Below are 25854 nucleotides of genomic sequence, written 5' to 3'. Positions count from 1 at the left end.
GCGTGGGAGCGGGGCTGCCCCCCCCCCAACCCCCCCCAGGGTTCTGAGGACCCCCCAGGGCAGGCAGCACCCAGCGCAGCACCCATGGGTGCCCCCCCCCCCCCCCCACTGGGGCAGGGATAAGGTGAGGCCCCCCCCCCAGATCTCCCACTGCCCTGGGGGGGGGTTATTAATGGCAGGATGGGGGGGAAGGGGGGGGGAAGGGGGGGGGAAAGGGCTGGGCCCCCCCTTCCTGGAGCCCCCCCCCTTACGCCCCCGCAGCCGGGAGGCTGCAGAATGAGGTCAGAGCCGCCCTCGGTTAATGCAGGCGGAGGAGGTGCCGCAAGCAGCTGGGGGGGGGACAAAAAGGGTGGGGGGGCCAGAAATGGGGGGGGGCCACACACAGGACCCCCAGGGAGCAGGGGGGGGGAGGGAAGCCCCCAGAGGCAGGAGCCCGTCGCCGAACCAGGACTTTATTAGCAGCAGGAGATGGGGGGGCTGCAGCACCCCCCCCCCCCCAAAATGGAGCATGGGGGGGGTGGCGGGGGGGGGGGGGGGGCAGCAGCCTCCCACCCCTTAAAACCAACAGAAACAAGAAAAATGCGGGGGGGTCCTGCTGGATCCAGGGGCAGCCGGGACCCCCCCCCTCTGTACCCGTGGCTGTGCCGCTAAAACCGCGCCGAGCGCTGCGGGGGGGGGGAACGGGGGGGCTGTGGTGTCCCGGGGGGGGCTGTGGTGTCCCGGGGGGGGGGGGCCCTAAAGCAGCCCCCGCGCCAGGATGCTCCCCACCAGCGCGGCGTCCTGCAGCGCGTGCCGTGCCTCCTCCTCCTCGATCTTCAGGGACACCTGGGGACGGGGACAGCGGAGGGGCTCAGCACCACAAAGTGGGGGGGGTGACCCCCCCCCCAGCCCCCCAAATCCTACCTTGGCCAGCCGGGCCTCCTTGGCCCTCTTCAGCCGCAGGACGCCGCGGGCCTCCAGCAGGGTGACGAGGGACAGGCACTCGGCCTGGTCCACGGCGGGGAGCTGCTGCCGGCGGCACACGCGGCTGTAGGCGTCGTGGAGCTGGGGGCAGCGGGGGCAGCGTCGGTGGGGGGGGGGACACCACGGGGACCCCCCAAGGAGCCCAGGGACCCCCAGGACCCTAAGGACCTCGGGGATGCCAGGGAACTCGGGGACCCCCAAGGAGCCCAGGGACCTTGGGGACAGCAGGGACCCTAAGGACCCCAGAGACCCTAAGGACCCCGGGGACCCCAAGGCTCCTGGGGACACCGGGGCCCTAAGGACCCCAGGGACCTCAGAGACCCTGGGGACTCCCAAAGACCTCAGGGACAGCAGGGACCTTGGGGACGCCAGGGACCCCAGGAACACAAGGGACTTCGGGGACCCTCAGGACCCCAGAGACCGCAGGGACCTTGGGGACGCCAGGGACCCCAGGAACACGAGGGACTTCGGGGACCCTAAGGACCCCAGCGACCTTGGGGACACCAGGGATCCTAAGGACCCCAGGGACCTCAGAGACCCTGGGGACACCAGGCACCCTAAGGACCTCATGGGCTTCAGGGACCCCCAGGAACCCCAGGGCCCCCAAGAACCCCAGGAACATCAGGGACCCTAAGGACCCCAGGGACCTTGGGGACCTCAGAGACCCCCAAGGAGCCCAAGGACCTCGGGGACCCCAAGGACTCTAAGCACCCCAGGGACCCCCAAGACCCCCGGCCCCAAACCTCACCTTCCCCAGCGTGACCTCGCGGGCGCGCAGGTGCCGTGCGAGCAGCAGCAGGGAGCACACGAGGACTTTCTGCTGCAGGGGGAAGGTGTCCGGGGCCCCGCGCCCCCCCGCCGCCATCCTGTCCCCAAACACCTCCGAGAGGACGCGGGAGACGTGCGGGAGCCCCACGCGCGTGGGCACCGGGGAGGGCGCAGAGGGGGGGTCACCTGCAGGCAGAAAGGGGGGAGGGGGGGGTCAGGGTTTTTTTTTTGGGGGTGGCACAAAACCCAGCTGTCCCCCAGGGAGGGGGACACCGAGCTTTGTGCCTCCCTTCGGGGCCGCCCCCCAGTGACCCCCCCACGCCCCCCCCCAACTACTCACAGCCGGGCGGGGGCTTGAGGAGGGTCTGGGTCCTCACGTCCAGCTCCACCAGCTCCACGGCTCGCCTGCGGGGAGACGGCCCCGGCCCCCTCAGCACCCAGAGCCAGGCTCAGCACCACCACGCGTCGCCCCATGGCGCCGAGCACCCCCTTTTCCTGCCTCCTGCCCCCCCCGCGACCCCCCCGGGACACGGCGTCACCATCTTTCCTCCCCGTATATCTAATAATAAACGCATTTAACCTAAACCTCCGCTTTTTAAGCTTAAACCCCCCATCCTATCACCACCCCCCCACAACAAAAAGCCCCCCCCCAGCTTCCCCGAGCCCCCCAGGGGGGGTCACTGGAAGCAGGAACCCTTCACCCCCCCCGGTCCCTCACCTGCAGACGTCGAGGGCTTTGCGCGCGTCGCCGGACACGGCCGAGACCTTGCGGGCGCAGAACTGGAGGGCGCGGGGGTCCACCAGGGGCTCGGCCCCCCCCCGGGCCAGGCGCTCCTGCAGGATGGCCGCCAGCTGCTGGCGGCTGTAGGGGGGGAAATGCAGCAGGCGGGGGGGGCCGGGGGCCAGGCGGGCGTGCAGCCGCGCCAGGCTGCGCTCCGTCAGGTCCAGCGCGTTGGCCAGCCCTGCGGGGCACAGCGGGGTTAAGGGGGGGGACTTCGAGGGGGTCCAGGGGGGGCTTGACCTCGATTTTGGAGGCGGGGGGGGGGGTGATTTTGTGCTCACCGATGAGGACGAGCCTGGAGCCGGGCAGCCGGGGCCACTCGAAGATGGTGTAGAGCACGTCCTGCCCCTTGCTCTCCAGCTGGTCCAGCTCGTCCAGCACCAGCAGCCTGCAGGGGGGGGACACACGCTCAGCTCAGCCCCAAAATCCCCCCCTCCCCACGACCCCCTGGGGGTACCCAGGGCAGGGGAGAGGACGGGATACGGGTCCCAGCCCCTGCCTCGGGACTCACAGCATGGGCCCCGCGGCCGTCAGCTCCTTCTCCAGCCTCCTGAGCGCCTCCCTCCCGGCCCCCGGCAGCCCCAGCTGCTGCGCCACGGCGGGGAAGACGGCGTGCGGGGTGCTGAGCGCCATGCAGTTCAGCACCACGGTCCGGCTCCCCGCCAGCTCGTCCTGCCGGGGAAAGGGAAACACCACGGGGGGGGTCAGGGCATTGCACCTCCAGCTCGTAAAACCCCAGGGAAAGACCCCCACCCCCCCCTCGCCCCCGAACGCGGGACCCTCTCCAAACCCCCCAAAGTTTCGGGGTTCCCGCGGGGAGCCCGGCCCCAGCACCTGGCAGTCGCGCAGGACGCAGCTCAGGCACGCTGTCTTGCCCGTCCCGGGGGCTCCCGAGATGTAGAGGCTGCCGGGGAGCCGGGCGCCCAGGTGCTCCTGCAGGAATTGCCGGATGGCGCCCGCCTCCCGCTCCCGGCCCTGCAGGCGCTCGGGCACGGCGGCGTGCAGCGCCCGCTTCGCCTGCTGGTAGCAGGTCCCTGCGTTGGGACAGGGGAAAAGGAAAAATAGGGTTAGGGGAGGCTGTGTGTCCCCCTCCCACATACACACACCTTGGGGACCCCCGTCCTGGGCCACCCGCACTCACCTTCGGGCCTGAAGAGCCGGGCGCGCGCAGGGTCCCCGCTGCGCCCCGAGCTTTGGGGGGTCTCCTGCCCTCGGAGCGGCGTGGATGGCCCCGGGGTGCTGGGCTTCTCCGGGGTGCTCGGCGGCTTCCCCGGGCTGCTCAGCTTCTCCGGGGTGCCGTGCTTCCCCGGGGAGGCCGCGGCATCCCCGAAAAGCAGGCGGCGCCCCCGGTTCTCCTTGCTGCGCTTGGCCGGGGAGCAGGGCAGGGCGTGGGGGACGTTGCACAGGTTGTCATCGCCTGCCGAGGGGGGGGACACGAGGGGACAGCTCAGCCCAGCACCACGGTCCTGACCGCGACGCTGCTCCGAGCGCTCGCAGGGGAGAGAAAAGCGCTTTGCACCCCGGAGGACGCCCCCCGGCCTCACGCGGCAGCACCCAGGGAGGGGGCTTCAGCCCTGTCCCAAGGTGGGGGGGGGCAGGCAGGGGCTCACCCAGGCGCTTGCGGGGGCTCAGGGGCAGCGCTTGGCTCCGGGGCGAGAGCGGGGCCGGGGCGGCCGGGCTGGGCTCCGCGGGGCTCCTGGGCAAGGGCGAGAGGTTCGGGGCGGCGGGGTCATGGTCGGGGCCATCCAGGGGGGGCTTGGCCGGGGGGGTCTTGGCCGGGGGGGCGGCGAGGTAGCGGGCGCTCCTCCGGCGGGGGAAGCCGATGGTGGCCTGGCTCTGCGAGCGGGTGCTGGGCATGGCTGGGGGGCTCTGTGGGGAGAGGCAGCGTCACACCGGGAGACCCCCGCCCGCAGCTTCCCCTGGCCCCCCGCCCCCCCTCCGCGTTCCCCCGCTCTGCCCACACCTCCCCATAGCCCCCCAGCCCCACATGACCCCCTATCACCACCCTTACCCCATGTGCACTCCCCATAGACCCCCAGCCTTGCCCCGTGTACCCCAGCCCTATAACACAACCCCCATCCCACCACCCTTACCCCATGTCTGTGCTCCCCACAGCCCCCCAGCCCTACAACATGACCCTATATCGCCGCCCTTACCCCGCGCACGCTCCCCGCAGCCCCCCAGCCCTACAACGTGACCCCATACAACCCCCACCCTCACCCCACGCGTGCTCCCCACAGCCCCCCAGCCTCGCCCCATGTACCCCAGCCCTACGACGACCCCATACCACTGCCCCTATCCGCCCTATAGCCTTGCCCCCGATGCCCCACAGCCCTCTGCCCCCAATATCCCGGCCCCCACACGCCCCTGCTTCCTGCCCCATAACCCTGGTGCCCTGCCCCTATTCCCTGCCCCCTAACCCAGGTGCCCTGCCCCTGTGCCCTGCCCCATAGCCCCCCACAGCCGCCCCATAGCCCCCCACAGCCGCCCCAGAGCCCCCCGGCCGCCCCCACCAACCTCCTGGCGCCAACTCAGCCGCAGCCCCGCAGTTCCCGCCACCAGGCCGGCCAGGCCCCGCCCCCGCCGCCCCATTGGCCGCGCTCCCGCGCCGCCGGCGCCAATCGCCAAGTCCCGCGCCAAGCGCTCCGGCTAATTGGCGCCAACGCGCGGGGCATGCCGGGAGGTGTAAGCCGCGGCGCGCAAGGCTTGCTGGGAGATGTAGTCCTGAGGGTGGAGGGCGGAAGGGCTGGGGAGCCTCCACGGCCCCGAACTGCCTCCCAGTATCACCAGTCCCAACTCTCCACCACTCCCAGTATCCCCAGGCCCAGCTCCCCACCGCTCCCAGTATCCTCAGCACTCCCAGTATCCCCAGTTCTCCCAGTATCCCCACTCCCAGCTCCCCAGTGCTCTCAATATAACCAGTATCCCCAGTCCCAGCTCCCCAGTGCTCCCAGTATCCCAAGCCCCAGTCCCCCAGTGCTCCCAATATCACCAGTCCCAACTCTCCACCGCTCCCAGTACCCCAAATCCCAGCTCCCAGTGCTCCCAGTATTCCCCACTCCCAGTTCCCCAGCCCTCCCAGTATCCCCAGTCCCAGCTCCCAGTCCTCCCAGTACCCCCAGTGCTCCCAGTACCCCCCCCAGGCGGAACTGGGGCACCCAAGCAGAGCCCCCAGCGAGGCGCTGCATCCCCAGGGACACCGACGCACCGTTATTTCCTTTATTTAACCCAAATCCGTGCTCACGGGGGGGAGGAGGGTGTTCCCTCCTCCCTCCCCGCCGCCCCCCCCCGCAGCCCCCAGGGACCGAGGCGGGCGCTCGGGGAGAACCATTTCTTCCTTTATTTAACCAAAACCGCGTCCCCCCCCCCCAGCGACGCGCCTCGCTCCCAGCTCTGCGGGGGGAAGGTTCCAGCCTCGTACAAAAACCAACAATAACAACAAAAACAAGTTAAAGGTGAGGATTTTAGTACAGCCGCCCCCAGCCCGCGCCCCCCCCCGCAGCACAAGCGTCCGGATCCGGTTAACGGGAACCCCCCCCCCCCCCACCGGCACCGGCTGTTGCTCAGCGTAAGGCAAAGGGAGCCCCCCCGGGGGGCCGCATCCTGCCCCCCCCCCCCCGCTACCTGTGGGGTAAAACGCCCGGATTTGGGGATTTAGTGTTAAAACGGGGGCTGCGAAACCCGTGGAGGACCCGTGGCGGTGCTGAGCCCCCCCCCAAGGCTCCTTCGGTGGGTCCTGTGCAAACGAAGAGCTCCGGGGGGGGGCTCCGTGGCTGCCCCGCGCCCCCCCCCCCCCGCCCCCCCGAGCTCCTTGTGCCGCGGTGGGGAAGGGCTCGGGGGTGAGGGAGGGCCGGGGGGGGGCATGGGGCTTGGGGGGGGGGGCACGAAGGCGCTGGGAGGTTCTCATGCAGGTTTCCTGGGGCGGGGAGGTGTTTTTTTTGTGGGGGGGGGGTTCCATCGGAGGAAAAGGTGGCGGGGGGGGGCAGCAGCTCCGTGCCCCCGCTCAGGAAGAAGCCGCCGGCGCCGCCACCGCTTTCACCTGGGGATGGGGGGCAGAGGGGGGGCCCCGCGCGTGGCTGCGGGGAGAGAGAGGGGACGGTGAAACCGGCACCCGCACCAAAAAAAAAAAGGGGTTAGAGCCCCCCCACCCCCCCCGGTGCCCCCCTCACCCCCCCCAGCAGGGGGGGGCTCTTAAAAAAAAATTCATGGCTCTGAAAATAACCCAGCTCAGCACGACCTGGGGGGGGGGGTGCGGACCCCCCCGCGGCAAGGCCACGGTGAGGAGCAGGAGGGGGGGGGGAGAGCCCCCAGGCTGGGAGCAGGGACAGGCAGGACCCGATATAAAAAAATAAAAATTAAAATAATAATAATAATAATAATAATAATAATAATAATAATAATGTAATAAATATTCATAATAATATTAATATAATAAATATTAAAAATATAATAATAAATAATAAAAAATAATAAGTGGAAATAAATGGAAATAAAAATAAAAAATAAGGCGGGGGGGCCGCGGCCCCCTTACCTCTGTTGGATTTGCTGGGGTAGATCCTCTGGAAGTATTTGTACTCCTCGGGGGCCGGGAAGTCTTCGACGGGGTGGAAGGAGTACTTGGCCTCGAAGTCGTCTGCAGAAAACGGGGGGGAAAAAACAAAAAGCGGGGCGAGGGGGGGGGAAAGATGAAGCCAAAGGGCTCGGCGCTGCTCCCGGACCCCCCCCGGACCCCCCCATGCCGCACTCACCCAGCAGCGCCCTGACGGCGGCGATGGAGTCCCGGTGCCCGTTTCTCACCGGCGGGGGCGGCGGCGGGGGGGGCCCGGCCGGCGTGCGGGTGGGCGGCGGGGGGGGCTTCCCTCGGCCGGGGGGCTCGGAGGAGCCGTGCAGTCTGTAGGGGGGGGGCGGCGGAGGCGGGGGGGCGTCGCGCCCCCCGTTGCGCAGCAGCGGCGGCGGGGGCGGCGGGGCTGCGAGGAGAGAGGGGGGGGGGGCTGGGGTGGGACGAGGCCCCCCCCCAACTCCCCCCGGGGGGCAGAAAACCCCGGCTCAGCGGGGTGGGGGGGGGACAGGGACAGGGCCGTCCTCCCCTGGGACATGTGGGGACGTTCCCTGCTTGCTCCTGACGTCTCTTGGCCCCCCGCCACGAGGAGAGCGGATCAGGGTGGGGGTGAGCCCCCCGGGGTGGCGGTGAGCCCCCCCCAGGATGGGTGTGAGCCCCCCGGGTGGGTGTGAGGCCCCCAGGATGGGGGTGAGCCCCCCAGGATGGGTGTGAGCCCCCCAGGATGGGTGTAAGACCCCCGGGGTGCGTGTAAGGCCCCCCCAGGGTGGGTGTGAGCCCCCCAGGATGGGTGTGAGCCCCCCGGGGTGGGCGTGAGCCCCCCAGCTCTGCCCGGCCGAGGCTTCGAGGCGCTGCGGGTCTGTCTGCGCCGCCAGCGGCGCGCGGGGTCCCGTGGCAGGACCCCCCGTCCCCCCCCCCCGTCCCCGACGCCCCCCCAGACCCAACCCCTCGCTCCCACCCGGCCTCCGCAGGCTCCTCGTTAGGCTAATTACCCGCAGCCCGGCTGCGACCCGGCCCGGGGAGGCTGGCAGGGCCGGCAGCACGGCGCGGCTTGGCCGGGGCCCAGGCGGGAGCTGCGGTCTGGCCGCGGAGCCCGAGAGCGCACGGGGGGGCACCGGGGGGGGGCACGGCCACATCCCGGTGCCAACAAGAGGCACGGGGGGAGCTGGACAAACGGAGCCCAGGACCAGGGCCTCCCGCAGGATGGGACAACCCCGAAACCTCCCCGCGCTCAACCCCTGTGCTGGAAGAACCTCGCCGCGTCCCGGTGCCGCTGCTTCCCCCCCCACCACCACCCCAGCCTCCCCCAAAAAAAAAACCCCACCACGAGGGCTCCTCGCGCCCCGAGGCGCACCAGAGGGGCTCCGTCCCCGAAGAGCACCCAGCTTTTTTTTTTCTTTTTGTTTTTTTCTTCCTTACCTGCAGCACGGCTGGGGGGGTCCCTGGCCGGCGGCGGGGGGCGGCCGCCCTGGAGAGACGGGGAGGCGGCGGCGGGCGGCGGGGGCGCGAGCCCCCGTAAGGGGCCGGGCGCCTTCCTGTGCAGGGAGTTGTGTCTCTGCGGCAGCTCGGGGGCGGCCTCGGCCACGGGGCTGGAAGGGCCGTTGGGGACGCCGGGGGGCTGGCGGTAAGGGGGCGGCGGGGGGGCGAGGGCCTGGCCTTGAGCCCCGGTTCGGTGGCTGACGGGGGACGGAGGGGGTTTGCCGGGCGGCGGGGCCGGGGGTCCGTCCCTGCCGGGGGGCGGGCGCTGTCCCGGGGTGGGCGGCAGGGGCTTCTCCCGGTTGTAAGAGGGGATTTTGGGGCCGGGGGCGGGCGGCGCGGCGCTGCGGCGGCCTGGCGGCGGGGGCGGCGGGGCGGACGAGCTGTGCTTCATGCCGGTGGCGCCAGCGGCGGCGGCGGAGCTGGGCCGGGAGAGGTCGGGCAGGGAGGGCCTCTGGGTGCGGGGCAGCTCCGGCAGGGACCCTCGGCTGCCGTCGGCATCGTCCTGGGGGCGGCTGCTGCCGGCCGGCACCGGGGGCCTGGGGGCGGCTGCTCTGGAGCCGGGCGCTTGCGGGGTTTGCTTCGCCGAGCCGTCTGCGGGGAGGGCAAGAGGAGTGAGGAGCCCGGGACGGCGCCGAGCGCCGGCACTGAGCCCACGGCGCCCGCGGGGAGCTGCCTGGCACCATCGGGGAGCTGGCAGCGGGCTCGGCGCCGCCGTCGGCTCGCTGGCACGGGCGGCAGGGGCGCCGGGCGAGGCGCACGCAGCGCTCGGGGCCCGGCGGGGAGGAGGTTCGGGCGCTCGGGACACCGCACGGAGACCGCAGTGTGCCCGCGGCCCCGCGGGGGCACTGAGCCGGGGGGGGCCCTGCTGCCGAACCGCCGAAATCCTCGGGCACGCGCGGCGAGAGCCTCGACCCCTTCCCACCCCGGGGGGGCTCCCGGGGAAGGCCCCGCCGAGCGCAGCCCTACCTGAGCTCTCCTTCGCTCCCACGGGTCGCAGCTTGGGCACGCCGCCCTGGAAGAGGCCCCCCTTGGGCTGGATCGCGGCCGAGCCCGCGCCGTAGCCGCCGCCGCCGCCGCCGCCGCCACCCTTGGGCTCTGGGAGGAGAGAGGCACGGGGGTCACGGCGGGCAGGATCGGCTCCGGCCGGGAGGAACGGCGCGGGGAGAGGCGGGAGGGCGCCCCAAAGGGGCACGGCGGCGCCCCGCGCAAGGGGCCACGCCGGGCAGCTCGACTCACTCTCGAGGATCGGGGCGCTGCGGTCGTTGATCTGCGTCACTTTCCTGAGCTTGGTCCCTTTACAGATGTCCTGCAGGAGGGCCCCGCGGCCCCGCTGCTCCTCTCGGCTCAGTTTCGGCGGCTCCGTGTTCGCCTGGGGACCAGGGGCCGCTCAGCAGCAGCTCAGAGCCAGCCCAACAGCAACGCGCGCGGCGGGCACGGCCCGATCGCCCCGTCCCGTTTCTGCTCAGCCCCAGGCGCCCCGGCCCCCGGGCAAGCCCCCCCGGCGAGCCACGGTGGGGCAGGAGGTGCTGAGCCAGAGAAAATCCTGGAGGGGCCCACGGGCGGCCCCTTCCCTCGTGCAGACTGCAGCGAGGGAAACTGAGGCACGGCCTGGGGGGCGCCTGAAGGTGCCGGAGGAGGTCTGGGGACCAGAGGAGCCGTGGGCAAGCAGCGGCCGGAAGAGGGGGCGGGGTGAAGAAGGGGGCGTCAGCGGGCCGGGAGAGAATCCCCTTACCTGGCTGAAGGTGGGGGGCGGCGGGGGGCCAGGCGGCGGCGGCGGCGGCGGGGGGGGATCGGCATCGCGGCTGCTCAGTGCTGGGGCCGAGGCCGGTCACTCATGGCTGCGGGACGGAGAGAGGGAGAGGTGAGGACGGAAGGGAGAGCTGCAGGAGGAACGCGGCCCCGGGGACAGCGCCGCGACGCCTCGCCCCCCGGGGCTATGGCCGTGGGAGGCCCCCGGGGTGCTGCACCCACGGGATCTGCACCCGGAGCTGCCCCGGCCCCGGCCCCACGGCCCCGGCGTGTCCCCAAACCCGCCTCGATGTGCCGCGGGCACCCCAAGCTCCCCTCGAGGGCCGAGCGGCCGCGGATCCGCAGCAGGGACTGAGCGGGGCCGGGAGGGAGCCCGGGAGCACCACGAGGGGCCGGGGCCCAGCTCGTGCCTCCGACGGCAGCCACCCGACGGCGGCGGCGGCGAAGGGAATAGGAACGTGGTGACGTGGAGCCGCTCAGGGTCCCCGTTTCGGGGGCAGATCGAGGGGTGAGGGGGGAACAAACCCCCCCCCTCTGAAGCCACGGGCTCCTTCCCCCAGGAAAAGCCCTGCTGTGAACGCCTTTACCCCAGAAGCTCCTTTACAACCCCGGCGACGGAAGGCAGGCGCCCGCGCCCTCTGTAAGGGCTCGTGTCGGGTATTTAAACCTCAGACCCCCTTCTCGGCCTCAGCTCCCGCTGGATAAACTACGGTTCACTGCTGCCGCGGCGCACGGAGCCTAAAATAAGACAGGGCCCGTCCCCGGGCCGGCCGGCCCCGCAGACAACGGGGCCCCGCGGTGCTGCTGTGGCTCCCCCTGCCCCCGAGCCCGGCAGCAGAGCTCAGCAGCGAGAAAATAACCACGGAAAGCACCCGAACGAGAAGGGGCTCCGCCGCTGAGCCAGCGGGCGCGGGCAGGAGCCACCCCTGCAGCCCCTCGGGATCGCCGGGTCCCTGGCGGCACCTCCACAGGGCCCTCTCCCCCCCCCCGAGGGGTCCCCTCAGCCCCCCGAGCCGCACCTTGCTGCCGAAACGCGCCCCGCCGGGCTCTGCGGGGGGGGGGGACGCTGCGCCGAGGCGGCCCGGCAGCCCCACGCGGGGCTGCGGCGTTCGCGGCCAGGCGGGATCGCAGCCAGCGCGGCACGGGCGCGCCGGGGAGCTGCCGGGACGGGTCCGAGCAGGAGGAGATCCTTCCCCGTGTGCTCCTTCTCCCTGCTCCTTCTCTTTGTGCTGCTTCTTCCTCCTCCTTCCTCGGCTCCTTCCCTGGCTTCTTCCCCAGATCCTTCTCCATGTGCTCCTTCTCCTTGCTCCTTCCCCATGCTCCTTCCCTGTGCGCTTCTTCTCCCTCTGTCTTCCTCGGCTCCTTCCCCATGCTCCTTCCCTGTGTGCTCCTTGCTCCTTCCCTGTGTGCTTCTTCTCCCTCCTTCCTCATGCTCCTTCCCTGGCTCCTTCCCCGGCTCCTTCCCTGGGGGCTCTTTCCCCGTGAGCTCCTTCTCCCTGCTCTTTCCCTGGCTCCTTCCCCATGTGCTTCTTCTCCCTCCTCCTTCCTCGGTTCCTTCCTCGTGCTCCTTCCCTCTGTACTCCTTCCCCGTGCTCCTTCTCCTTGCTCCTTCTCCTTGCTCCTTCCCCGTGCGCTTCTTCTCCGTCCTTCCTCGGCTCCTTCCCCGGCTCCTTCCCCGGTTCCTTCCCTGCCCGCAGCAGGATCGCGTCCCCAGGGGGCTGCGAAGCGCGGTGTCAGGAGGGGACGGCCGGAGCCAGCCGGGCTGGAGGTGCTTAGCAGAGCTGCTGCCGAGAAGCACGGCCGGTAACGAGGCTCCTGACTCGGGGATCGGGGCTCCTGACTCAGTCCCGTGTGTCACGGACCCGAGCCAGCACCGCTGGCCGTCACCTCCGCCGCCGACCCACATCCCCCAGGGCCACCTCCCGGGGTGCAGCCGGGGAGGAGAGGGGGCATTTCCCCCCCCGGGAGCCCCTTTCGGGGGGGAGAATATATTTACCCGCGCCCAGGTAGAGGCTGCGAGCTGGCAGAGCGCGGGAGGAGGGCAGGGAGGAGCTGAACCCGAAGCAGCTCGGGGAGAAACCGGCGCCGAGCCCCCGGGAAGCGGGGCGCTGCGGCTCGGCCCCGCTCGGATGAAAGGTAAAAAGCAGAAAGCAAAAAAAAAAAAAAAGCAAGAAGCAGAAAGCAAGAAGCAGCCGGGCCGGAGGAAGGGGGCTGAGCGGTGCTGAGACCCCGGTGGGAGCGCTGGGGCTGTCCTCCCCCCGCCTTCAGGCCACAGCCCCGAGATCTCTGACGGTCCTGGGAGCAGCCGTGGGTGGCGAAGGGCAGGGAGACGTGACCCAAACCCTCCGGGGGTGAAAAAAAGCCCCCCCAGCGCCGCTCAACACCCCTCGCTGCCTCGCGTTTGCCGTGCGGAGACCTCCCGGGACGCGGCGGCCGCCCTGCAGCTCCCCACCACCGTGGGGCCCTCCCCGTGCCCACCCCTGGGGGGGTTTCGGGGGCTCCCGGTGCCGTGGCAGCCCCCTGAGCTCGCGGGGAAAGGCCCGAGGCGGGGGCAAAAACCCCAAAAAGCGACGCCCAGCGGTGCGTCCCCCACCCCCCCAAAAAACCACCCGAATTCGCTCAGCAGCTGCCGTCCTCCAGCAGGACGCGCGCCCGGCTCGGCCCAGGGCCCCCCCCCTCGGATGCTTCAAACGGCCCCGATTTCGGGGGCTGAACCCGCCGCTGGCTCCCAGAGGTGCCCGCTCAGCACCCAGGGCCCGCACAGCACCCCGGGCCGCCCCCTGCGGGCACCCTACAAGCCCCCTGCTCACTGCGGGGGGGGGGGGGAGCGAGACACCCCCCCAAAAGCAACCCCGGGTGCCGCCGGTGCCCCGAGGGCGGCAGGCTGGGGTTTTTTGGGCGTTCCCTGGGGCGGCTGCGGGACGCGGCCACACCAGTTTGGGGACGGCTCCCAAGGCCCGGACCTCGCCGGGCTCCTTTTCCTGAACCCCCCCCCAGCTCCCCACCCGAAGCCTCGCCCCCCCCCGCCCCCCGAATTCAGGCCCTGCCTTCCCCAGCGTCTCAGCCCCTTCCTTCCCTGGGGGGCCGAGGCGGCGCCCTAAATGATTTACCCCACGGAGAGCCGCGGTGGGACCTCGGGGCCGGGAATCACCGACGGCCCCCAGTCCCCGACGACGCGCTTCCCAACAAAACCCCGAATAAAATGTTTCTGATGATTACGGGACGGGCTCCGCAGCCCTCGGTGGGGACATGCCCCCCACCCCCCCCCCCGTAACCCCCGGACCCCGAGCCGGGGACGCGCCGGCGGCTCTGGGCCGAGCTCGGTTGGCAGAGGCAGGAGCAGGAAAAATCCTTTTTGGGAGGGCACAGACCCCCCCAGGAGCAGGAAAAACCCTTTTTGGGAGGGCACAGACCCCCCCAGGAGCAGGAAAAATCCTTTTTGGGAGGGCACAGACCCCCCCCCAGTGCCGGTGAGGAGGGAGAGGAAGGCGGGGAGGCGGAGGCGGCACACGAGGGGAGCGGCCGGGAGCCGCTCGGAGCCACGGCTCCGTCCCGCCTGTGCCCCCCGAGGCGGCCAGAGCTGACCCGGGGAAAATTTGTGGGTTTGGGCTGCCCCGAGCGGCCTCAGAGAGGTCCCGGGGTGCTTTATAACCCCCCCCACACACACCCAGCAGCACCGGGGTGCGCTCAGGGGGGTGCCAGGTGCGGAGCGAGGCGGGCCGGGGGAACCCGCGGCTCTTCTCTTCCCACCGCCGGGGCACGGAGCTGTCGGGGAAACGGCCCCGGTGGTGTCGGGGGGGGCGGGGGGGGCAGGCAGCACGTCTCCAGCTCCAGCCTGCCACCGCGAGCTCACGCCAACAGCCGCCGTGCCGCCCGCGGGCTGAGCCACGAGGCGAGGCGAAAAACGCCGCCGGGACGGGCGCCTCGGTGGCAGCGGGCCCACCGGGGGCTGAGCCTCACCGGAGGCCGGGGGCTGAGCCCCCGGTGCTGAGCCCCCGGTGCTGAGCCCGGGGCCCAGGACCGTCGCCAAAGCCCTGGCGGCGCCGGCACGCACAAGCGGCGTCCCCACGAGGCGTCGCTGCGTCGCGAAGCCCCGGCGCTGCGCCGCCCGCTCCCCTCGCCGTGCGCCTTCCTCCTTCTCCTCCTCCTCCTCCTGGCTACCGGGGCGCCGCCAGCTCCGCTGCCTCTCCCCAGTGCTCCCAGTAGGTCCCAGTAGGTCGGAGGCGCTGGGGCCGTGCCTCTTTCGCAAGAGCTGCGGGCCGCGGCGCGAGGCGGCCAAGTGCCGGCAGGGTTCTCCCAGGCAGGGGCCGGCCGGGGACGCGCTCGGGGCGGCCTCGAGGGGCCCCAAAACCCCAAAGACCCGGCCGGGAGGCAGCAGCCGCCCGGAAAAACGTCCCCGCTGGGTTCGTCGGGGTTTAGGGGGCGGGGGAAAGGCCCCTTCCCTCACGGGGGTGCGCAGGGAGGGGAATTAGGGGGGGCGGCCGGTGCTCACGCGAGGCCCCGAAGCTGCAGGCACCGCGCACGCCGGCCGGATTTAGGGCACGGGATCAATGGGGGGGGGCAGCAGCAGGGGTCCCGCTGGTGTGACGGCCCCAAACGGCCGGGCAGGGCCGCCCCACAGGGCCCCAAAACCTGGGGCTGGGGGGGGGAAGCGAGCCAAGCGGGGTCCCCGCACAGCCGGGTCCGTGCTCGGCTTCATTTTAGGGCCGTGGGTGCCACGAACGCTGACGGGGAGGGGACACAGAGGCTGGGGGACGGCACTGGGGGGTGCTGGCCACGAGCACGCCCCGCCACGAGGCGCAGGACCCCAGCGGCAGCCCCCCCCGGGTGCCCCCACAGCCCCGGGAGTCGAAGCCGCGCTCCCTCCTCCTGGATCGCGTCCCCAGCCCCCGGCATGCTCATGCTGAGGTCTTAATTTGGGGGGGGGGGGGGGGGGTTAAGCCCTACGGCTCGTTAACGGGTTGGAATTTGGGGGTCTGACGTCCCCCGGCCGCAGCCGCCGTGAGCTGCGGGGCCTCGCGCGCCCGCGTCGCCGGCCGATTTGGGGCCAAAAATTATTTTACTTTAAATAAACCCAACTCACGGCGTCGGGGGGGGGGCAAGGGGGGTAGAAGGCAGCAACCCGGGGGGGCGGGGGGGGGACGGTGGCCCCAGGACACCGCTCACCGATGCCAGGCACAGGGTGGCACCGAGCTCGCTCTTGTCTCCCGCCCTCGCTCGGGTGCGGGGGGCACGAGGGGGGTCCCGTGCTGCCGCCGGCCCCGCAAAGCCCCCGCAAAGCCCCGCACCTCCCACCCACATGCAGGTGATATCGGGGAGGGGGTCGATATCCACACACCCCCCCCCCACCGGCCCCGTTTGGTTCCCGGGACGGGGAAAATCGGGAGCGGGGAGCGCCCCACAGGCAGCTGAGGGTCGTCGGGAGGCAGCTCCTGCCTCCTCCTCCTCCTCCTCCTGGCCCCAAAAAACCACCAGCCGGGGCCGGGGAGGAGTTAATTAGGGCAGAGCCGGGGCCGGGGAAGAGCTAATTAGGGCAGAGCCGGGGCGGCAGGGAGACAAACCCCAGCACAGCGCCGGCTCCCACAACCGCCCCCCCCCGGAGCTCAGCACCCCGCAGAGCCCCGCGGGGCTGGCGGCGAGCTGGGCACCCCCAGAGGCTTTGCCCCCCCCAGGGGGAGCGGGGTCCCAGTGAGTGGAAGCTCGGCCTCACGGCCGGCAGCTCACCGCATTTACACCCCCCCCACGCCACCCCCGAGGCCTCCCGGGACGCGGATCGGTGGCAGCGGGCTCCGAGGGGAGGCGGCGGTGCCTTGGGGACCCCCCAGGAGCCCCAATTCCGCCCCCCCCTCCTCCCCCCGACACCCAGAAGGCCCCGGGCAGGTGGCGGCTCACGGGGGGAGCTGCTGGGGGGGGGACACGGCGAAGGGAGGGCGGGGCCGGAGCCTTCCCCTGAGGGCAGGCTGGGGGCACTCTGCCCAGGGGTCCCGGTGTGAGCCCCCCCCACCTCCTTAGGGACCTCACACCCCCCCACACTGCCTCTCTACCCACCCTACACCCCCCCCACTGCCTCCCTATGGACCCCCCACTCCCCCAGCTGCCCTCTCACAGACCCCCTGACCCCCCCACTGCCCCTTTAGGGACCCCACATCCCCCCAGCTGCCCCCACACAGACCCCACACCCCCCCACTGCCTTCCTATGGACCCCACGACCCCGTTCTGCCTCTTTATACCCTCAGAACCCACCCACTGCCCCCATACACACCCCATGCCCCCCCCCCCCGCCTCCTTATGAGCCTCCTGACCCTCTTATGCTTTTTTATAGACCCCTGCCCCCCCCCACTGCCCCTTTACACACCCCAACCTCCCCCCATTGCCTCCTTATGGCCCTCCAGACCCCCCCGGTGCCTTCTTATGGATTCCCTACCCCCCCCACTGCCCCCATACAGACCCCACGCCCCCCCCCCTGCCTCCTTATGGACCCCCCGACCCCCTTCTGCCTCTTTATAGCTCCACAACCCCCCCACCGCCCCCACACACACCCCACGCCCCCCCCACTACCTCCTTATGGGCCCCACACCCCCCCCACTGCCCCTTTACACCCCCCACACCCCCCCCGTTGCCTCCTTACGACCCCCCAGACTCCCTTCTGCCCCTTTGTAGACCCCTGCCCCCCCCAATGCCCCCCCACACACACACTCTGCCCCCCCCACTGCCTCCTGACGGGCCCCACGCCCCCCCAATAGCCCCAAACACACCTCACGTGTCCCCCCCCCGCCACCATACACCCCCCCCGTCCCCCCACACCCCCCTCACAGACCCCCACCCCCCCCACATCCCCCTCCCACCCCCCCCACCGCCCCCTCATAGGCCCCACGCGCCCCCCCAGCCCCACAGGACCCCCCTCCGGCGCCCTCCTCCCCCCACAGGCCCCGGTACAAGCGCGGCCACGGCGCCCCGAGAGACCCCCGGGCCCCCCCGCTCCTCACCGCCGCCCGCGGCCTCCTCCCGCCGCACCCGGAAACGCGGCCCCGCGCCGCCGTCCGCCCAACAAAATGGCGGCCGCCGCCCCGCCTGCGCCTGCGCGGGCAGAAGCCGGATGAGGGAGGGGCAGCGGCCGGGCCGCGGCGCCATGTTGGGGAGGTCGGGCGGCCATATTGGGAAGGGCGGTGTGGAGGGAGGTGAGGAGCAGGCGCGCGGCCGCCATCTTGGGAAGGTCAAGATGACGGTGAGGGCGCCCCGCTCTTCATGCGGCCCGGGGGCGGTGGAGACCCTCCGGGGGCCGAGAAGCCGTTCAGGGCCCGGGGATGACGCGGCCAACCTCAGGGGCCGCCGCTCCCTGTGTAAAGCTCAGGCGGTTTTATTTCCTGGCAGCCATGTTGGTAAGGTCAGGCTACTTCCTCTGCAGCCGCCATGTTGGGAAGTCACGTGGCTCGCTGTTTGCAGCCGCCATGTTGGAAGGTCACCGCGTCAGCCCGCGGCCACCCTGAGAAGGTCGAGGCCCCGCAGACGGTAGCGGCCCGCCGTGACGCCAACAGCACGCCTCTGACGTCACTCCCAGCATGACGTCACTCCACCATGACGTCACACACACCCCACCCCCAGCAGCCCCCCCAGAGGCAGGACACGGGCACGGGGACAGCCATTTATTGGGCCTCAGGCTCGGCGGTGGGGCTTCCTTATTATTATTTTTTTGTTTTTTTTTTTCCTCCTTTTTCTTAAAAAATAAATTTACAATTAAAGACGGCATTTTTGGTTACAAAATATATACATTCTGGGGCGCAGCGCCCCGGGCATGGGCAGAAGCAGGGCTGCGGGGGGAGGCGGGGAACACATACAAAAATAGGGGGGGGCTCCCCGTGAGGGGGTGGGGGCAGGGGCGGGACCCCCCCCCCCATCGCCCCCCCCATCCCAAACCGGGGGCCAGGACCCCCCCCACAGCCCCCCCACCCCAAATCCCGGGGCCGGGACCCACCCCACACCCAACCCTATGGGGGTGAAACACGGGAGTGGGGGGGGGGATGTGGGGGGAGACCCCAAACCCCTGCCCCCCCCCGGCCAAAGTGCGTCAGTGCTGGGGGCCGGACCCCCCCGGCCCCCCCCTTAGGACCCCCACCCCCCGGCTCACTGGGCGCCGGGCTCCAGCTTGTAGGAGAGCTCGAAGAGGAGGTTCTGGTTGTCGATCACCTGCAGCTGCCGCACGTAGGCCTTGGTCTGCAGCTGGCTGGGGGACGCCTCCAGCTCCAGGCCTGCAAATGGGGGGGGCGGGGGGGGGGAGCTCAGGGGCTTGGGGGGGGGGGCACGGGGTTGTGGGGGACCCCCCCCCCCCCCCAGGCCTGGGGTTGGAGCCCAGGGGAGGGGAGCAGGGCCACGGAGGGTGCCGGGCCCCATCCCGTGGTCCCAGCCCTGTTCTGTGACCCCCCCCCCCCCGCAGTGAGGATTTGGGGAGGGGTCCAAGGGGGGTGGGGATGGGGAGGGGGGGGGCACTGGGAACCCCCCCCCCCTACTCACAGAGGGGGCGGCTCCGGTACTTGCGGATGGTCCTCACTTTCTCAGCGATGCAGTGCTGGGGCACAGAGCACCCCCCCCGTCAGCACCTGGACCCGGGGAACCCCCCCATTTCCCCCCCCAAGGAACCCGGGACCTCCCCCCCCCAGGAACCCCAGGGACCCCCCCCTTTCCCCTCCCCCAGAACCCCGGGGACCACCCCCATTTCCCCCCCAGGAACTGGTGACACCCCCCCTTCCCCCCCCATTTCCCCCCCCAGGAACCCTAGGGACCCCTCCATTTTCCCCCCCCCAGGAACCCTAGGGACCACCCCCCCATTCCCCCCCCAAGGCACCCTGCACCCCCCCCTTTCCCCTCCCAGGAACCAGGGATCCCCCCCTTCCCCCCCCCCCAAGGAACCCTTCTCCCCCCCCCCCATCTCCCCCTATGGGGATGCTACCGAGCACCCCGCACCCCACAGCCCCCCCCCACCCCCCAGGTCACCCTACAGGGATCGGTCCCATCACTAAGGGCCCCCCCCACCTTCGCTGTCCCCCCCCCCACCCCCGGGGGTCCCCTGGCTGTGCCCCCCCCCCAGGACACCCACCAGCTTCTCCACGTTGACCAGCCCGTCCAGGAGGGTCTTGCTGCCTTCGTGCAGGAAGGTCAGGTCTGGGGGGGGGATGGGGGGGTACACGGGGAGGTGAGGGGACCCCGCAGGACCCCAACCGCCCCCCCTCACACCCCCAAAAAGTCTGTGTCCCCCCCCCCCAACCCCAGACCTTTGAGGATGAGCGGAACGAAGGGGATGAGGGGGGGCTTCATCTTGGCCAGCACCTCCCGGTAGGTCTTGTGGTTCCTGCAGGGGTCCTGGGGGGGTAATTGGGGGGGGGTGGACGGGGGGCTCCCCACGGGTGGCAGCGCTATGCCCAGGACCCCCCCCCCCTTGTCCTCCATGGAGCTCCTGGGCACCCACGAGCACCCCAAAGACCCCACAGAGACCCCCAGAGACTCCACAGGCTCCCCAAAGACCCCACAGAGCTCCTGGGCACCCACGGGCTCCCCAGAGACCCCAAAGGCCCTCTAGCCACCCATGGGCTCCCCAAAGACCCCAATGAAGCTCCCGGACACCCATGGGCACCCAAAAACCCCACAGAGCTCCTGGGCACCCACAGACTCCCCAAAGGCCCTCTAGCCACCCATGGGCTGCCCAAAGACCCCACAGAGCCCCCAGGCACCCATGGGCTCCCCAGGGACCCCCACGGAGCTCCTGGGCACCCAAGGGCTCCCCCGGGACCCCACCTAGCCCCCAGGCACCCCCGGGCTCCCCAAAGACCCCATGGAACTCCCAAGCACCCAAAGGCTCCCCCAAAAACCCCACAGAGCCCCCAGGCACCCAAGGGCTCCCCAGGGACCCCACAGAGCTCCCGGGCACCCACGGGCACCCAAAAACCCCCCAGAGTTCCTGGGCACCCAAGGGCTCCCCAGAGACCCCAGGGAGCTCCCAAGCACCCAAAGACTCCCCAGAGACCCCACGGATCTCCCGGGCACCCAAGGGCTCCCCCGGGACCCCACGTAGCCCCCAGGCACCCCCGGGCTCCCCAAAGACCCCATGGAACTCCCAAGCACCCAAAGGCTCCCCAAAAATGCCACAGAGCCCCCAGGCACCCAAGGGTTCCCCAGAGACCCCACGGATCTCCCGGGCACCCAAGGGCTCCCTAGGGACCCCACACTGCTCCTGGGCACCCACGAGCACCCCAAAGACCCCACGGAGCCCCCACGCACCCACAGGCTCCCCAAAAACCCCACAGAGCCCCCAGGCACCCCCGGGGGTTCCCCAACCCACACCCCCCCCCCCCGTGCCCGGCCTCCCCCTCCCTCACCGTCAGGTTCTCAAATTTCCTGAACAGATTTTTGAATTTCCCCGGCAGCTTCTGCAAGACAAAAACCCGGGGGGGGGCGTGAGCACCCCGAGGGGGTCCGGGTGCCGACGGAGGGGTCCCAGCCCCGAGGAGGGGGGTCCCAGCCCCCTCCCCCCCCCCCCCCAAAGCCCCTCACCTCCCAGGTGAGGCGCAGGCGGCTGATGGCCGCGTTGTTGAGCCCGATGACGACGGCGTAGAAGGACAGCATGTCCTGGTTCTGCTTGCATCTGGGGGGCGGCGGGTTGAGACCCGGCGGGGTCCCCCCGACCCCCCCCCCCCCCGGACCCAAATAAAACCCTGGCGCTCACATGGCCGCGATCTTGATGAGCTTTTTGAGCAGGTGGGCGCGCTTGCCCAGCGACTCGCAGAGCAGCAGCTCGGTGCCCACCCAGTGCTGCACCTCGCTGCAGCGCTGCAGCAGCAGCTCCAGGTTGGCCGTCTCCCGCCGCCCGCGCTCCCCGTGGAAGACGTAATCCACGAATTCCAGCTGCCGGCGTAAGGTCACACACGGTTAAGGACCCCCCCCCACCATAGGGTATTTTGGAGGTCCCCCCCCTTGGCCGCCCACCTCGTGGATGCAGCGGAAGAGCTCCCAGTGGAAGGCGGTGAGGTGGTTGGCGATGTCCTCGGGCTCCACGCGGTGGATCTCCGTGTCCCCGGGGACCACCGGGATCTCCTCGGGCAGCGGCACCTGCGAGGCAGCGAAGGGAGAGGGGAGGGGGGGGTCGGGGCCGGGGCGGGGGGAGGCACCGGGAGGAGGCTGGAGCGGGGGGAGGCCGTGCCGCGGGGTCCTCCGCGAAGGCTCCCCCCCCGGGGTGCTCACCAGCGAGTCGAGGGCGTCCTTGGTGCAGGCGAAGAGGTGGCTGTTGATGCCCAGCGTGGTGAAGACGCACTCCTCGCTGGGCTGCAGCACCGCTTTCTCTGCCCAGACAGCGAGGGGGGGGGTCAGCACCGACCTGCCCTGCACCCTACACCCCCCCTCCCGACCCCCCCCAGGCCCGTGGCCACCTCCGGACGAGGCCACGGTGACGAGGACGAGGGCGTCCTCGCGGGCGCTCTGCTCCTCCGAGTACTGCAGCTTCTCCGTCACCGAGGCCAGGATGTCCTGCACCGAGGCCGAGAGGCGGCTGCGGATGGTGACGTACGAGTGGTCGGGCATGTAGACGCGGCAGAAGACTGCGGAGGACGGATGGGGGGGGTGGGGGGGTTGTCAGAGCCGCACGGGACCCCTCGCCCCCCCCACCCCCCCACCCCGTTGTCCCCCCCCGACTCACTCTCGTCGGAGCCGCGGAAAGCCACCCGGGTCTGCAGGCAGGAGTCGATGCGGCGGAAGTGGCGGAACAGCGGCTTCACCTGCTTGCTCGGGGGGGGCGTCTCGTCGGCCACCCTGCGGCACCGCGGCGGCCTCAGCACCCGAGGGTGCCACGGACACAGCCCCCCCCCCCCCCCCACGGGTCCTTGCTCTTTGAGCTCATGGCCCCCAGACCCCAGGTGACCCCGAGGAACACAACCTCGTGCGCCCCCAGGGGGACCTCAAGCACCCCACAAGCACCCCACGCGGACCCCAAGCACCCCATGACGACCCCACATGTCCCATGGGGACCCCAAGCACCCCATGGGGACCCCAAGCACCCATGGGGACCCCATAAGCACCCCATGGGGACCCCCAGTGCCCCACGGGGACCCCACAAACACCCAACACACCCCACAGGGACCCCCAGTGCCCCATGGGGACCCCAAGCACCCCACGATGACCCCAAGCACCCCACAAGGACCCCACAAGGGCCCCAAGCACCCCATGAGGACCCCACAAGGGCCCCCAGCGCCCCACAATGACCCCACAAGGGCCCCAAGCGCCCCACGGGGACCCCACAAGGGCCCTCACTCACTTCAGCTCCACCGTCTCCACGAGCTGGTGCAGCTTGAGGATGTCGTCCTCCAGCTCGTGGTACAGGGCCGTGTCCTTCATGATGAGCAGGTACAGCTCCTGGGGGCCCAGGGGGGCTCAGGGGGCGGCGGGGCCACGCGGGGCGGGGGGGGGTGGGGCTGGGCAGGGGGGGGGAGCACCCACCTTGATCACCTTCCCCCGCGCTCTCCTCCTCCTGCAGCAGCCCCTTGTAGGTCTCGAGGAAGTGCAGCAGCACGGCCAGCACCGCGCGCTTGCGCCGCAGCCCCGCGCCCTCCTCCCAGCACGCCGGGGGGCTGCCGCCCGCCAGCACGAAGGTGGCACCGTCAAGGAGGCAACTGGGGGGGGGGGGGAGGGAGCAGCGGGGACCCCGACCCGTCCCCACGCACCCCTCGCGGCACCCTGGCACCCACCCTCATTCCCCCCAGCTCCCTCCTCACACCCTCCAGCTCATTGCAACCTTGCGCCCCCCCCCCCCGCACCCCCCGTGTGGCACCCTCGCGGCACCCTGGTGCCCACCCCGGTGTCCTCGTGCCCACCCCGGTGTCCCCGTGCCCACCCGGTGTCCCCCCGGTTGCACCTTCACCGTCACCCCCGTGTCACCACCGTGCCCTTCCCGTGCCCAGCATCCAACCCTCGTCACCGCACCCTCGTGCCCCCCTCGCGCCCACTCTCATCGCATCCTTTGCCCCCCTCGTGCCCCCCCCAGCCCCCCCCCCAAGGATATTGCTGGTGCAGCTGCTGCAGGAAGCGCTCGGTGGGCAGGAAGAGCGAGTGCGTGAGCACGATGTCGTCCAGCAGCGAGTCTGGGGGAAACGGGGAGGGGGTCAGGGGCGGGGGCACCCCCCCCCACACCACCAAAACCTCCACCCGGCGAGGGGAGCGAGGCCGATTCCCGAGCCGCCGCTGAGCCCCCGCGCTGAGTCAGGGCCCCGCTCCCAGCCCCGCGGGGACGGCGGCTCCGGGAGGAGCGGGGGCAGAGGCGCCGGGCAGGCCCCGAGCCGCGCGACGCCCCGCTGCGGGCACACGGGGACGCGGCTCCAGGAGGGCCGAGCAGTGGGGAAACTGAGGCAGGGGGCGAGGGGCAGGCGGCACAGCCGCTGCTACCGAGGGACAAGGTGACGGTGCCGGGGATGCCACCACGGAGCTCTCCGGGCTGCCACGGGCGGCCCTGGGGAGGGCGTTTTGGTACGGCCCAGCCGAGCCCCAGCCGTCGCGGTGCGCCCAAGGGCCGCCGGTGCCGGGGCACGGAGGGGACGCAGCCGGCGCGGTGCCCGGTGGCCCCGTCCGCGCCTGCGCCCTGCCGCTGCCTTGACCTTTGGACACGGCGCCGCTTCCTCGCCCTGCCCCACGTGGGCGTCCCTGCGCCAACCCTTGGCCTAGGGTGGGAGCGGGTCCCCGGTGACCCCCCCCACGCCCCCCCCCGGGCTGCCCCCACCAGCCCCCCGCTCGTTAACCTGGCCACAAAACCGTGCCGAGCCCGGGACCCCACATCCAGCATCCTGCAACCGCAGCGGGGCCTGGGGTGGGCAGCGGCAGCGTGGGGGGGCCCGGGCAGGTGCACAGCCCCCGGCCCCCCCAGCCCCACGTGCAGCCGCCCCCCAGGCTCTATTTGGGGGCAGAAGATGCCCAAACCCCCCAGCCCCAAGGGGCTGCAGCTCCTCCACAAGCCCAGACCCCCGGGGGCCCTTCCTACGCGCATCAGTGCCGGGACCCTGTGGGACGTGCAGAGCAGCCAGCGGCAGAGGGGGGGGGTCCCCGGACACCCCCAGCCGCCCGTCCCACCCCCTCCAACCCTGCCTCAGTTCCCCATCCCTCCGCAGACCCCAGCTTCGCGCTAAAGCAGGTGAAGGGACGGCGTTCCCCCGCCCGCTGCTGGGAGCCCCGGATCCCCGCCGGCTCGGGGGGGGCCCCCCACGCTGCCCACACACCGGGGGCCCCCCCGCGCTCCCCGCACACCGCAGGGCCGGGCCTGGCAGCGTGTTGGTGCAGGCAGAGCCAGCGCTGCCAGTCCTGGCTCGCTCCCACCCCAAGGGCTCCCTCGTTTCGGTGAGCCCCACCCCGGCCCCCGGCACCTTCCCTGGAGCCCAGCCACGGCTTTGGGGGGGGGGGCTCCCACCTTCCCCCCCACCCCACCCCGGCTGCCCCCAGAAGAAGGGTGGCCGGAGCAGGGGGGGCTGCAGGTGGGGGGGGCGCGCTCGCAGCCCACCTGGCTCCCACCCACCCGAACCCCCCCCCCCCAGCAGCTCGGGGAACCGCAGCGGCCGGTGGGAAGGGGGGGATAAAAATAAAGGGGGGGGGGGGTGAGGGGCACCCCCTCCGCAGCCCCCCCCCCCCCCCCCCCCCCGGGGTTAATTTTAGCACCGGCACAACGTTAACCATTAACCGGGAGGCTGCCGGCGGCTCCGCACCACCGCAGTCGGTGCCCCCCCCCCGCCCCCCCCCGCAGTCGGTGCCCCCCCCCCCGCCCCCCCCCGCAGGGCGCCACGCAGAGCCCCCGACCCCCGCAGGGTGCTCGGGGACACCCCCCCCCGCACCCCGCACCCCCCCCACCCGGCCCCGCTCCCGCAAGGCCTCATCCTGACCTTGACCCCCCCCCAATTTTTGCAGCCCCCCCCCCCGCGCTTCTGCACGGTGCCACCCCCCCTCCACCCGCAGCATCCCCCGCGCCCCCCCTCCCCCCCGCAGCCCCCCCCCACCCCCGCACCCCAATCCCCGCACCCCCGGGGTCCCGCATCCCCCCCCACCCCCCCAAAAAAAATCCTCCCCCCCCCCCCCCCCCGGTACCTGCTCCGCAGCCCCGGCCGTGCGCCCCCCCCGCCGGCAGCCGCTCGAGGAGCGCGGTCAGGAGGCGCTCGGGGGGCGCGGGGGGGGCGGGGGGGCAGCAGCAGCAGCAGCGGGCGGCGGCGGGGGGGGGCGGCAGCGGCGGCGGCGGCTCCGGGCTCGGCAGCGGCTCCCGGTCGCGGTCCCCCCCCGGGGAAAGCTCGGAGGGGGAAAGAGCCGAAGGGGAGCGCGGCGGAGCCTCGGGGGCGGGGGTGGCGGGGGGGGGCCGCAGCTCCAACCACCCCCCCTCGGCCGGCCGAGGCCCCCCCGGCTCCTCGGGGGAGGAGAGGGGGCGAGAGAGGCTCCGCCGCCGGGGCACCGGGAGCGGGGCCGGGGGGGCAGCCCCGGGGGGGCGGGCGGGCAGGTGCGAGCCCGGCTTCTTCAGCAACTTCTCCAGCGGCTTCATGGCCGGGGGGGGGCT

At 71.7% G+C, this 25854-nt stretch overlaps 3 protein-coding genes across 3 annotated transcripts; all 3 read right to left on the bottom strand.

The window, feature by feature from the left end:
- Positions 1 to 515: 515 nt before the first annotated feature.
- Positions 516 to 5258, bottom strand: CDC6 (cell division cycle 6). Its single transcript, XM_083809145.1, has 11 exons — positions 5030 to 5258; positions 4123 to 4381; positions 3654 to 3929; positions 3347 to 3546; positions 3024 to 3184; positions 2794 to 2900; positions 2450 to 2693; positions 2072 to 2136; positions 1712 to 1917; positions 904 to 1044; positions 516 to 825 (listed from the first exon to the last, which is right to left on the bottom strand). The coding sequence occupies exons 1-11, from the start codon at positions 5102 to 5104 to the stop codon at positions 736 to 738; spliced, it is 1824 nt and encodes a 607-aa protein (XP_083665271.1). The 5' UTR covers positions 5105 to 5258; the 3' UTR covers positions 516 to 735.
- A 459-nt stretch (positions 5259 to 5717) lies between these two features.
- On the bottom strand, positions 5718 to 17859 carry WIPF2 (WAS/WASL interacting protein family member 2). Its single transcript, XM_083809209.1, has 8 exons — positions 17285 to 17859; positions 10282 to 10387; positions 9786 to 9918; positions 9516 to 9644; positions 8490 to 9140; positions 7261 to 7479; positions 7044 to 7145; positions 5718 to 6588 (listed from the first exon to the last, which is right to left on the bottom strand). Exons 5-8 carry the CDS (start codon positions 8938 to 8940, stop codon positions 6548 to 6550), a joined length of 813 nt encoding a protein of 270 aa, XP_083665335.1. The 5' UTR covers positions 8941 to 9140; positions 9516 to 9644; positions 9786 to 9918; positions 10282 to 10387; positions 17285 to 17859; the 3' UTR covers positions 5718 to 6547.
- A 444-nt stretch (positions 17860 to 18303) lies between these two features.
- On the bottom strand, positions 18304 to 25854 carry RAPGEFL1 (Rap guanine nucleotide exchange factor like 1). The gene is given in 16 exon segments (XM_083809141.1): positions 18304 to 18544; positions 18807 to 18861; positions 19390 to 19454; positions 19565 to 19652; positions 20666 to 20716; positions 20841 to 20931; positions 21013 to 21191; positions 21273 to 21395; positions 21528 to 21625; positions 21713 to 21880; positions 21979 to 22091; positions 22594 to 22691; positions 22776 to 22784; positions 22786 to 22927; positions 23338 to 23416; positions 25398 to 25854. Coding segments are annotated over 16 exon segments (1926 nt in total). The 5' UTR covers positions 25840 to 25854; the 3' UTR covers positions 18304 to 18419.

The sequence above is a fragment of the Anser anser genome (assembly GCF_964211835.1).
Source record: "Anser anser genome assembly, chromosome: 23".
Lineage (NCBI taxonomy): Eukaryota > Metazoa > Chordata > Aves > Anseriformes > Anatidae > Anser > Anser anser.
This window is presented reverse-complemented; position numbering and strand designations above follow the sequence as displayed.